A 13,486-nucleotide genomic window follows, 5' to 3' on the forward strand; every position below is an offset into this window, starting at 1 on the left:
TGAACTCTCCAATACTATTTTCTGCTAGTGGTTGGAGCCGCTAGTTTATAATATACGTGAATACTTTATATGCTGTACATAGTAGAGATTCCACGGTAGTTTTTGCACTGGAGTTTGTCTCCTTTTTTATATATCGGGCATACTATACTTTTCTTCCAGTCGTCGGGTATTTTCTCTTCTTGCCATATGTCTTTGATGAGCGCCGTGGATGTGACTTGCTAGGTGGTCGCCACCTACCTTATACAGTTCTGTTGGTATTTCGCCAACTCCGGGAGCTTTATTGTTTTTCTGGGCCTTAATAGCTTCGAGAACTTCCTCTATAGTTGGAGCTTCTACTCCATTACCTACTTCATTCTCTTCTACGTAGTTCATACCCATTTCATCTTCCATGTCTACTTGTGTTCCAAGTAAGGTCTGAAAATAATGCTTCCAGGTTTCTGTGACTTTCTGTTGGTCACTGATTATTTGCCCACTTTCATCTTTACATAAACTTGTTTGAGGTTTATACCCACTTCTTATCTTTTTTAGGTATTGGTAAGCCCCTCTAATTTCGTTGTTTTTGAAATTTTCTTCCATTTTTTCTATTTGTCTATTTTCATAGGCTCTCTTTTTCGTTCTACATATCTTGTCTGCTTTCCGTCTTGCGACTTCAAATAATGTTCGTCTTTCCCGTGTTCTTCTTGTTATGTACATTGTGTGTGCTTCATTTCTTTCCTCTATTGCTTGTCTGCACTCGTCATCAAACCAGGCTCCTCTTCTCTCCTTTTTCTTGTTTCTCAGGGTGGACGCTGCTGCTGTCAGTACTGCTGTTTTCATATTACTCCATTTGCCCTCTATGGAGTGCAGTTCTAGCGTCCTTAACTCATTTGCGACTTCTTGTTCGAACTTCTCTTTACATTCCTGGATCTTCAGTTTTTTCAGGTCCAGTTTGTTTGTCCTTTGTTGTCTTTCGTTTCTTTCCCTGTTAACTCTGCATCTAAATTTGGTTTGTAGTAAAAGATGGTCTGATCCACAGCACAGCATGCTCCTCGTCGTGTTCTCACATCGGAGATACTACTGGCTGCCCTTTTGTCTACCAGCACATGGTCAATTTGATTTGTTGTGGTTCCATCTTTATGTGGGAAGCATGTGGAACTTATAACCATGTTTTTACTGGTGGCAAAATTTATCAAAAACTCCCCATTCTCGCTTGTTTCATTGTGCAGTGAGTGTTTTCCTATTGTGCCATAGAACTGCGGCTCCTTGCCTATTTTAGCATTCATCTCCTTGCCTATTTTAGCATTCATATCACCCATTATAATCTTGATGTCATTTTTTGGCGCACTATCAAATACTATCTCCAGCTGTTGGTAGAAGCTTTCCTTTGTATGTTGCTCTTGTTCTTCTGTTGATCATTGTTAGGTTGAAGAAGTGGGTGCAAATTCTCAACTTGCATATCCTTTCACTGACTGCCTGGAAGTCTATGATTTTTAACTTAAAATCATTATCCACCACAAATGCAACTCCACATTCTTTGCTTCCTTGTTCCTTCCCACTATATAGAATTGTGTGCGTTTTAGTGTCCCTGACACCTTTCCCCAGCCATCTTGTCTCCTGAAGAGCAGTAATCATGAGCTGTGTGTTTTTTCCGGGAGTGGGTTGTCAGCCCACTGCCCAACCTTCCTCCTTTATCCGGGTTTAGGACCGGCAGTGGTGACTGCTGAGCTACTCGATCCACCCATTTGTCACCACAGGCGGAGTTGTATTTTCAGTATTGCTCTACGGAATTGAGGTCTGGACGTTAAAGTAGGATATTAGTGATCGACTAGAATCATTTGAGATGTGGACCTACATAAGATTAAAAATAAGTTGGGTGGAAAGAGTAACAGGGTTTGAGATGTTAAGATGACGCATGTCTTAGTTAAGTAATATAATAAAGGGGTATAAATGCAATTCCATAGAACTATTGAGAGCTACAGTGTAAAAAGAAGTGGTCATGAAGATTACCAACTTCCTTAAAGGAGATGGTACCTAAAAACGAAGAATAATTTACTAGCACTCGATTTGACACTTGAATTTGACTACACATTTATGAGAATTAACGTGTATCTAGTCTTTATTTTAAACTTGAAAATAAGGCTACCTTCCACTGAATATCTGATAGATGGAAATAAAGTAATATTCAGTTAAAAACTTGTAATAAGAAAATAGTTTCACAACTATATTAGAGCTATCTTCGTCACCCTCTTCATGGCTTTCCTTATCTGGTAGTAGTTAATTTAATATTGGTACAAAAATGATGATAATTACGACATGATAATTTGATTACATAGATTCGATGAGGATAATTAAGAATTCCTTTCATGTAGCAAAAACTAAGTACGTAAAAGGTTACAAAACCTAATAAAAATCGAATTTTATTTATGTACCTACTATTGTAAACAAATTGTTTACAGTCAGATTATTAAAAGATAAACAATGTAACGATATTTTCGGATGTACTTTAATCATAAAATGTGTCCTTAGACAATTTAGGGTATAATTTAGAGGGAAAATTCCAAAAATACCTTATAAAATATCCTATGTATAATCAGAATCAGGGGTTTTAATGGGGTAGTGATGCGTCTCAAATAGCCTGTCCTACTTAAGTGTCGACCTCACCTTCACGTTAGTAAACCTGTTGTTACAAACGAGCCCTCTGACGACCGTGTATCAGCATCTATTGGAAATGATTTGTTCTACCTTTTTTTTAATTCTTTTGATACAATAACTCTTTCTTGCTTATACCACCTGTATAATCGTTGTAAATTAATTTTTTTCTGACTTATGTTATTGCAAACAAAAGTTGTTTGGGATAAACAAATTAAACAACTTTTAAACCAATTGATAGATCAATTGAAATATAAAATAAAAATAGATAAATTTAAAAATAAAAAAATATTCATACTGTCTTCTTTTTTTAGTTACACAAATTCTTAGTATAACTTATATCCCTTATTAATTTATATCAAATTCATAATTCTATATTATCTGAAAAAGTAGTTAGTCATCTAAAAGGATTCTTTTCTAGAAATGATGATATCTTTTTCAGTTTTAAGTAGCATGACACAATTAATTGAACAAAAACCAATAAAATGACAACATTCACATGATACAATCAATATCAGTGGAATAGTAATAAGCAAATACAAGATAAGAGTCCAACATACATTTCAATTGATAATTGCATTGAGTTACATAACATTTTTAACAACTTAATACATATACAACAATAATCAAATTAAAAACATCTGGCAGATCATCAGAAAATATATGAGAATAAATTAATTGAGGTTCCAAATAACCTATATTTAATGGCTCTCTTATCCAATTATAACAGTTATATTTTTGATAATTTATTTGCAAAAAGCATGGGATTTATGGTATCCCATGATGACAATATAATATAATACGGATGAAATAAAAATATAGATTTCCCTGCTTAAAAAATCATATGATAATGAAATACAATGTATAATATTTGATTATAGGAGTGACGTTAAACTGGTACATAAGGTTTCCTTGTCTCTTGTCTCCCTTTGCATATTTACTGATAAATTCTCATTAGTTATAACAACTCTTTAGTCTTATGCCATCCAAAATACTCCAGGTTAAGATGTTCTCCGGTCGAGGCTCTACGGCACAAGAAGTACAGAGAATTGTTAAATAAGGCGCAGAGGAAACCTCTGTTGAACGTAGTCAGTGCCTACAAGACTACGTCTACCACGGCCCTACAAGTGATAGCGGGCGCCCCTCCTATCTACCTGCTAGACAGGGAAAGAAAATCTCTATATGAGCAACAAAACGGCCACTTACCGGAAGAGCGGCTGCCAGAGAGCGGCTACTCATGGACTGGCAGGCAGAATGGGAGGCGGAAATAAGTAAAGCCCAATGGACCAAGCAGCTTATACCGAATGTGGGGACGTGGTACGCTTGCAACTTTAAGCGGGTTAATTTTTATTTCAGCCAATTTTTAACCAGGCACGGGTCCTTCCGGGCGTTCACTTGCAGAATCGGTAAGGCAAACGATGACCTGTGCCGGACCTGCCACGTGAGGGAAGACGCAGAACACTGCGTTTTCCGGTGTAGCGTCTTCGCTTGCGAGCAGGCCAGGCTCAGGAACAGATTCGGCGATATAGGCCCCAATAACATAATTAACGTCGCGGTCGAGAATAAGTCCAACTTTGAATTTATTATAGACGTAGTCACGGGTATTGTAAAGCGCAGAGCGGTTCTAGAACGAGCGGAACAAGATGGGTGAGATTGGCTACACGTAGTTGATAAAAAATAAATAAAAAATAGTAAAAAAAAAGAATTAAAAAACACAAAAAAGGAAAAAAATAGGAAAAAAAAACTCCCACAACAGATATAAACATTCACAGGCACATTACCCTAAATGTTTTTCAAGGCCTACCTATTTATATTCATCTTTAAGTCTCCCTACACCTTAATCAATTATGTTCTTTCTACCATTTGTAGGCAGGCTCACTGGGCCGATTATCAATTAAGTAATACCCACCTTCAGTCGTAAACTCCCCCTATCCTCGTGTCACTTTCAGACAGGCGAGAATAGCATAGCTAATACTATACTACTATTCAGCTCACTATCCACAGACCTCCCCTGTCCGTCTGCTGATCTTAGGTAGGCGAGCCTGTCCTTTCTTTTTATGAGTTTATCCTCAAAGACCTCCCCCCTATCCGCCTCTCCGTTTCTAGGAAGGCGAGAATAGTATAGAAGGGCTTATGCCAATCTTCTCCTTTAGCCCTACTTACATAGACTGCGCGGGATATCCCCATGTATCGTTCACTAATGAACACGTCCAGGGATATTCCGGGTCGGAAGAGGGGGTGGTTTTAGTTGGTAGGCGGCTGGTTATGGGGGGCACGCGGGACGCATGGACCTACTCTGGTCTGTGGGCCCTAGCGTGTTCTCATCTCCTGTCCGAGTCCAACAGTACTAGGGACACCTTCCCTAGTCTGCTAAGAGCGTTCCACCTCAATCCAAAAAAAAAGGTTAAGATGTTCTGCCTGCTGTATTTCATACAATCCTCACTTCACTTTTCCACTTGAGTCCATCACCTAATTTTCATTAGACTAACAGTAAAAGTTTTCATATAGCTACAGTGGAGTCCCAGTAATCCGAAATAATTGTGACCAAACCCATTTCAGATTACCGGATTTTTCGGATTAAACAGATTTTCTTAAAACACTCTTTTAATAAAAAATAAAATAAATAATATGCCTTTCATTAAGTACAGTACAAAAAGTTTTGAATGCAATAAGAGCCTATGATAATCAGAAGGAAGTACTGAACCCTTTAATAGAAGAATACATTCATCTGAGAAGTACGATCAAACACTGTTTTTCAAGACAAAAAGTTGGAATCAATAGCGGAAATTGAGGCGACTAATCAGTGATGAAGATAAATTACTGCCACTATTAGAAAAACTCAAAAAAAAATAAATATAAAAGACATCATTTACTGGGTAGCAGAGGCTTGAGGATTACCAGAGGAGAAAAATATGAGTTGCTGAGAATTATTATGCAAGGAAGGATCCAAGGAAGAAGAGGCATAGGAAGAAGATGCATCTCCTGGCTGAGGAACCTTAGAGAATGGTTTAACTGTAGTTCATTACAACTATTCAGAGTAGCAGCCAACAAAGTGACCATAGCCATTATGATATCCAACCTCCGATAGGAGAGGGAACTTTAAGAAGAAGAAGAGGTTTGAGAATCTGTGAATGAAAAAGTGATGAGAAATTCCTGGGAAAATATTTGGCCAAGCCTTACCTAGGAAGAAATGACAGATCTAGAGGCTGAAGAAACCAATTTGTTAAGGGACCTTGCGTAAAATATTCCCGTCTGTGAAGAGCCAAATAACAATGATGTAAAAGAATGGGTGCAAGCTGATGATAATTACTATTTTACAAAATTGTGACTTAGATTTGTTTAATGATAGTTTTAATAAATTTAGTGGTAAAATAAAAAAGTTTTTATCAACTGAATATTAAAATTATTGTGGTAAAATGTGATCTGATTCTAAAATTGTTACTTCCAAACTTTTTGGTTTTATGTATGTTTATATTTCTTGAAACAAAAAATCTAGTCATTATGCCATCTTGTTATTGTAATCTTATAATATATTTTAACTTATATGTATATTTTAAATGTTTTAACTTTGTAAAACTATATAGTATATACTTATAACTATTCTTTTTTTTATAATTTATTTTTATAATGTATAATGTATTTTTATAATTATTTTTGTTTTGTAATTACATCTATTTTAGTATTTTACTAGACATATATATTTTTTATGTATTGCTATTTTGTACTTAGTCTGTAAATGCTATATGTGTTACTAAAATTTTGATTGATTAGAACAGCAAATCATTGAAGTGGTTACAGGTGAACCTTCAAAACGCTCTGATGAAAGGGATGAGGAAGAAGATGTCAACAGCGAACAATGGGTAACCCACACAGACGCTGCGGCTGAGTTTGATACCATGTTTTTGAGATGCTCGCGTAATTAAGCTTCGAGGGAGAGGAATTCTCCATTAAAGCAAAGAAATTTAACTAATTTTTAAAAGAAGTAAAATTTGAAAGGTTTACTACAGTTAAGTAAATGAAATAATATTTTATTGTCATTTTTAGATATACATACAAGGTAGTGGTTCTTAGAGTAACTGCATATTTATTTTCCCCAAATCCATTATAATCGGATTACCGAAGTTCGGATTAGCGGGACTCTACTGTATTAATAATGGGCATGGGTCACAGAATTTTTTGAACCTTATTACATTATTCACACCTGTCCTGGGTCCTATATATTAGTAGGATGTTTCCTATGAGCTGCATTTGACAAATTTCAAGCACAACATCGCAGGAAAATATTGATGTGATACTTGCAGTTGAAGAAAATCATCATTTGATTGTGCGCACTAGAAATGTTCTTGGAACTCAGAAAACATCAACTGTTTTAAGTATTCTAATTGACAATTTGGGAATCACTCAATGGTCATTTCAAAAATCCTCACAGCAAAACATTAGCTTAGAAGTCAGACATTAAACATAATTTAATATTTAAGTTTTAAAAATATTGTGTGAAGCAATTTGAACATTTTTGGGATAGGTGTACTAGGTTTGATTTTAAATAATGTACCAGTACATTTGTCAAAACTTGTTCAACAGTTTTTGAAAAAATACCTTTTGATTTTTTGTGTTTACAAAGCATAGAGGCAATTCAAACTAATGTGACTAAGGCACTGACAGCCATTACAAAATCAATGTTGCAGAAGTGCTTTAGTGACTTAAAGCACCAATTGGAAAAGTGGAGGCCTAAGCTCAGTGGATAGGTACTGGCTTACCAAGCCCGCCCGACATCTCGGGTTTGATCATGGCCCAAATATTTTAATTTCTAATTTAACCGAGCTACTACTGCACTTCAGAGGACATGTAAAGCAGTTGGTCCCAGCTACTTAAGTAGTAGTTAACACAAAAAAACGTGAGCCCGAAGGTTACATGAATGGAAGATGCACCGGGTGTCCCAATAAGAATGACGCTCGGCCATATCTCAGGAACCGTTTATAGTACAGCTTTGGGAAAAAAATTGTATAACAAAAGTTGCCTCGAGAAAAGCCTGGAAATTATTTTCATAATTGTAAATCCACCGCTAGAGGGCGTAATTGAATATCAAAAATAAAAAAATCAAAATTTTACAAAATTTGCCTAATGAAAGGGCACTGGAAATCCAATTATCGTATTCTTCATAAAATTCTGTGCATATTTTATATCACAAGTTTAAGTCTACCTGTGCAAATAAAAGGTGGGGGTGAGTGGGAACCTTGTTATGAAAAAATCGCTGTAAGTCCGGTTCTGCTTAATCGATTTTTGCAAACTTGGTCTTGTTGAAAACAGCTCTTTTTCGTCAATGTAATAGTTATAATTCGGAAACAGCCTATTACGTAATATGCCGGCTAGGAGGCGCTATTTATTTTCTTTTTAGAAATCTAGTTTTTTTTTGGAAAATATTAAATACAAGTATGTATTTTTTTCCTGTATTACAAAATTAGACCAAATTAGCAGCAGAATACCGAAAACCGCATGTCTATACCTTTTTCTATCTCGAGATATCTTAAGAAACGTGTAAATTTTAAACATAACTGTTGCTGTCATATAAGTGGAAATATATAGAAGCAAGTAGTGTGCTATGGAAAAAAACAAAGAAACATTTTCCAGATGTCACCGTATAAATATAATAAATCAAAACAAACTATGAAAAACTCTACTACTGGGGTGACGTCTTTGGGGATATTTCATTGCATATATTCTAGCCGCAACAGTTGCATTTCTTATGCATTCAAAGAATGTGGCTATCATGTCAAATGCTTCTTAGTTTGTAAGAATCATCTTGAATTTCACTCTGTATAAATGTTATATAAAATTTAATAGAAACAAACCAAAACAAACCGTCAATGAACAAATTTTTATGTTTTACTGATTTGACACATAATTTAACACATGATGACTTTCTGAAGTTAATACTTCTAATAGTTAATTGATATTAAAATATAATGAAATAAAAATTAAAAATTTGTGTAGAAAATCTGACGTTTTTACATTTTCTACGATTCATCGAGAGAAAAGCAAATGCACGGAGGCAACAATTCATAAAAATTTACATATTAAAGCTATTTTTTGGTATTATTTTAAGTATTAAAATTAGTGTAATATTTAAATAAAAATAAAATTAAACTGTTTAAAATATATTTATTTCGTTAAAATCATAATAATAGAAGTATAACTTCTTACTGGCCTCGTGTATAACTAATAAGCCTCGTGTACAAAGTACACATACTCTTTTTTTGTTATATTTTATAGTGTTATTTGTCTTATTGTTGTTTTGATTCATTATATACAGTGACTTCTGGACAATGTTCCTTCGTTTTTTTTCCATAGCACACTACGTGCTTCTATATATTTCCACTTATATGACAGCAACAGTTATGTTTAAAATTTACACGTTTCTTAAGATATCTCAAGATAGAAAAAAGGTATCGACATGCGGTTTTCAGTATTCTGTTGCTAATTTGGTCTAATTTTGTAATACAGGAAAAAAAATACATACGTGTATTTAATATTTTCCAAAGAAAACTAGATTTCTAAAAAAAAATAAATAGCGCCTTCTAGCCGGCATATTACGTAATAGGCTGTTTCCAAATTATAACTATTACATTGACGAAAAAAAACTGTTTTCAACAAGACCAAGTTTGTAAAAATCGATTAAGCAGAACCGGACTTACAGCGATTTTTTCATAACAAGGTTCCCACTCACCCCCACCTCTTATTTGCACAGGTAGACTTAAACTTGTGAAATAAAATATGCACAGAATTGTATGAAGAATACGATGATTGGATTTCCAGTGCCCTTTCATTGGGCAAATTTTGTAAAATTTCGATTTTTTAATTTTTGATATTCAATTACGCTCTCTAGCGGTGGACTTACAATTATGAAAATAATTTCCAGGCTTTTCTCGGGGCAACTTTTGTTATAAAAATTTTTTCCCAAAGCTGTAGTATAACCGGTTACTGACATATGGCTGAGAGCCATCTTATTGGGACACCCGGTAGAATAAGCCAATTGGGTGCAGTACGACCAGTAATAACAACAAACAGCTTCCAAAAAAAAATTGGAGAATGCGTTTAGTAATAGGGGAATAGAATCTGACAAAATAGATAAAAAAGAATTAAGGATTGTAAAATTATAGACTTATAAACTATGTGAAGATATTTTTGGGACAGACTTGTACATTTCTAAGTATTTCCTTAAGAAGTAACTGAACCCTTTCATTGCAGACAAAATATGCCTACACAACTTGGGTGCTAACTCGAATGTTGTGCATATGATGCCTGAAGCTGTCATCCGCAACTGACAGTAGCATCAGTGTGATGTTTTTAGGCGCCATCAGCATTCAAAGGGTTAAGCAGAAAGCTAGTACAGTATATCTAACTCTAGGTAAAACTTGTATCATTTTGCAATCAAAAATAATTTGCTTGATATTTTAGAATGTTACTTAAGGTAAGGATCTTGTGACAGGTACTGGTTTAAGCCGGAAGGCCCGTGTTCAAACCCAACACAGATACCACAGATGTTTTAATTTAGTTGTTAACACTAAAACCTGAGCTAGAAGGTTACACGAAAGAAAGATATACAATAACCTAATTTGCTGAAGTACTACAGTTATAAAAATACACAGTTTCAGAAAAAAAAGTAAGGATGCTACTATAATGCTTTTAAGACTTTTTTTTTAAGTTTATTTTAGTGTAAGTAAACCGAAATTGTAAATTATTGTACTAACTATTAATTTGAATAAACGTATATTATTATTATTATTATTAAGATTTGATGTGTAGTATAGTGGAACCCCGTTAACTCAGATTAATCGGGACCGCGGCCGATCAGGGTTATCGAAAATCCAGGTTAGCCGGAGAAAATGGTAAAAATTAATAAAATATGGTATGCTTACAGATAAACTCCGTTATAATTGTCACACAGACACTGGTAAACCACGTTCGCATTCCACACAAAACCACACATACAAAGCGTCGTCAAGAGTCTCATTCTTAGCTTTATTAGCCTTGCACCGATTGTCCAAACTGTATTTGTTATCATTTTGAAACAAAATTCTTCGATTTTAGTTCTATTTTTCTTCCAATCCGATACTGTAGATGTATCGACACCATATAATGCTGCAAGATTCGCCTTTATCAATTCTACTTAATGCTTCTAGTTTCTTTTCCATTGTCACTACAACATTTTTACGTTTTGTTGCCCTTATAGACAAAAAACACACAAACACAAAATCTGAATAGATTTATGAACGATTACAGAACGGAAGCGATCAATACGACTTTACTACACACAATACCGTCTCTGATGTTATGTTATTTAATAACAGTGATGACTAAGACCATTGTTAAAAAAAGAATTTTAATAGTCTTTTCTAAAGAATGCTAAGACAGTTTCAAATAAATAAAGGATACTACAGGTGCCTGTTGTTTTCGATAACACGACAATGAATGTGGTGTGCCATGAGTCATTTTTACTATGGTATATGTAGTTCAAATTACACAAATACCCATTATCTCTCAAATATTATATTACATACATTTTTATTGTTGAAATGTTTGTCTGATAAAAATCGGTCTGGGTTAGCCAGAGTTCCGGGTTATCGGGGTTCAACTGTACTTCTATTCCTGCTTTTGTTACAAAAAGTCTAACATTATATCAGATGTACTCAAATATAGAACAATCCAACTATGGTGATATTTATAATGCCTAAAAGGGAAATTATTTGTCATATGATGTCCACATGATGATGTGTCATGCTGTGAATTATAAAATTTATTCAAATAATGTAAACAGCCAAGCTGAAAGTTACTGTTTTCTAATGGAACAGGTAAAAATAGCATTTTATTAAGACAAGCAATGAAATATATGAGTAATGCGTAAATATATGTTCAAAAAATGTTATAGAAAAACAGTAAAACTTGAAATTTAAATCTGTTCCTGATTTATTTTCGTGTATTATTTGTTCCTATATTTATTCATATATAGAATGATAGCTTTAAATTGGAAGTATAATATAATGGATATAATATAATACAGTATATTCTTTATAAATAAAAATTACTTACTCATTCCAGATACTTTTCCATCTACTGGCTTTAACGATTTGAAGATGTCATCATATTTATCTTTCTCTCTGCTTACAATCCAGTCCAACTCTCCTGCCCCAGCATCTATTCCTTCGCCTCTCTTGTAACCAAAAGGTGAAATTGTATCTTCTACACTTGTGAAGGCTCCACCCTGTACCATGTTATCACCATTTTTGGCAGACTTTTCCTCAGCCTCTAATGGAATTTTGGCCATTAATATTGATATGTCTTCAGCTAACATTCTATCCACAATATCTAATAATTTTGGTTTTAGTGGATTAAATTTACTGAAATCAAGATTGGCTAAGACTTCCTGCATTTTCTTTATTTCTGGGAAATCACCTGGAGAAATCTGATGTTCTCTCTGTAGTTTATCATATATTTGACCCAAATTCTTAATGAGTTCTTTCTTCCTAGAATCTTTACCAAATACGGATGGCATTTCTTTTCGTAGTTCAGCTATTATGTAAGCATGTACTTTTGCGAGCCTAGCCCTTTTAATTAAATCATTCAGTTTTCTAAGAGCTGCATTCCTAGGTAAAGACTGCAAGTCTTTAAATAAATCTTGTTCCTCATCTTCAAAAAGTCTTCGATTTACATCATACCTTAATGGCTGATCCCAAAATGACCCTATGTAAACTCTGGCAACTTCAGGTGTTTGTAATACCTTTCCTAAAGACCACATAAGAGCTCCATACACTCTCATAAGTTGCTGATGATCAACCATATCTGCCTTGTTTAAAACAATACGAATTTTGTCATCATGGCCCCTTAAAGCTTCAATAGATCTTCTAAATTCATCAGAAATATCAAGTTTATGTGCATCAAAAAGCAATATAATTCTGTCTACTCTCTCTGCGAACCACTCCAAAACACCAGTGAAGTCGTACCCTCTATCAACCCTCTGCTTTTCTCCAGACAGTATACCAGGTGTATCTATAATTGAAATATTTTGCAATACTGGAGAATCAACTAAGGAACATTGAAGACGATTAAGAAAAGCATTGCCAAACTTGGACAGAGGCCTAAACTGCCTCTTAGGATCAACCACAAGAGCATTGCCAGGAATCATACCTTCCTTGTTATCGTGCATGACAGCTATAAATCTATCTGTTGTAGGTTCGGGTCCAATTCGTATGCCTGGAAATTCTCTTTCCAACAGGTATTTGATAAAAGTTGTCTTTCCAGTAGAATACTGTCCTACAAGTAGGATCATTGGCTTTGCATCGAAATCTGAATCTTCTAATTTTGGGGAGTGAAAATCGTGAAATTGATAATGTTCTTCCAGTGGTAACAGTTTGTGTTTATATATTGTCTTAAGACCTTCCACCACATTTTGGTATATTTCTTCTTTATTGTTATCCTTTGACAACCAACTGAACATTTTTGTACTGTTATTTTACGTAGCCAAATGCAAAATTTATTTTACGTACCCTAGTGCGAAATACTTAACACTTTCACAAATCTTTTACGAAAATGATAACAACATATCTATTCCTAATAATAACTTGGCAACTCCCACTTGAAATGATAATGACATGACACTCATGACCACAGTACACCCCCCAGTGTTGGTTTTTACTGTGCTCATGACAGTACAAATTAAAGGATTTTGACACGTTGGATCTGTCAAAAAAAAAATATATTTTATAAAAAAATGTAATATTAATATTCATTACACCAATAATTGTGGCTTAATATAAACAAACATAATACTTAAATTGCCATTGAAATGTGGTGTGATAAGTTA

General features: G+C 34.4%; 1 protein-coding gene across 2 annotated transcripts in view; it reads right to left on the reverse strand.

Annotated features, from left to right (window-relative positions):
* LOC126878675 (EH domain-containing protein 1-like) overlaps positions 1–13,296 on the reverse strand; it is an 83,627-nt gene extending 70,331 nt beyond the window's left edge. Inside the window, exons 1-2 of one of the 2 annotated variants that reach the window (XM_050641527.1) lie at positions 11,716–13,296; positions 11,160–11,356 (exon numbers count right to left, since the gene is read on the reverse strand). In XM_050641527.1, coding sequence (XP_050497484.1) covers positions 11,316–11,356; positions 11,716–13,120 — 1,446 coding nt within the window. In that variant the 5' untranslated portion in view covers positions 13,121–13,296 and the 3' untranslated portion in view covers positions 11,160–11,315. Of the gene's footprint in view, positions 1–11,159; positions 11,357–11,715 lie in introns of those variants that run through there. The other variant, XM_050641526.1, reaches the window with a different exon arrangement.
* Positions 13,297–13,486: the final 190 nt, after the last annotated feature.

This window comes from Diabrotica virgifera, chromosome 10 (genome assembly GCF_917563875.1).
Source record: "Diabrotica virgifera virgifera chromosome 10, PGI_DIABVI_V3a".
NCBI classification, from domain to species: Eukaryota; Metazoa; Arthropoda; class Insecta; order Coleoptera; family Chrysomelidae; genus Diabrotica; species Diabrotica virgifera.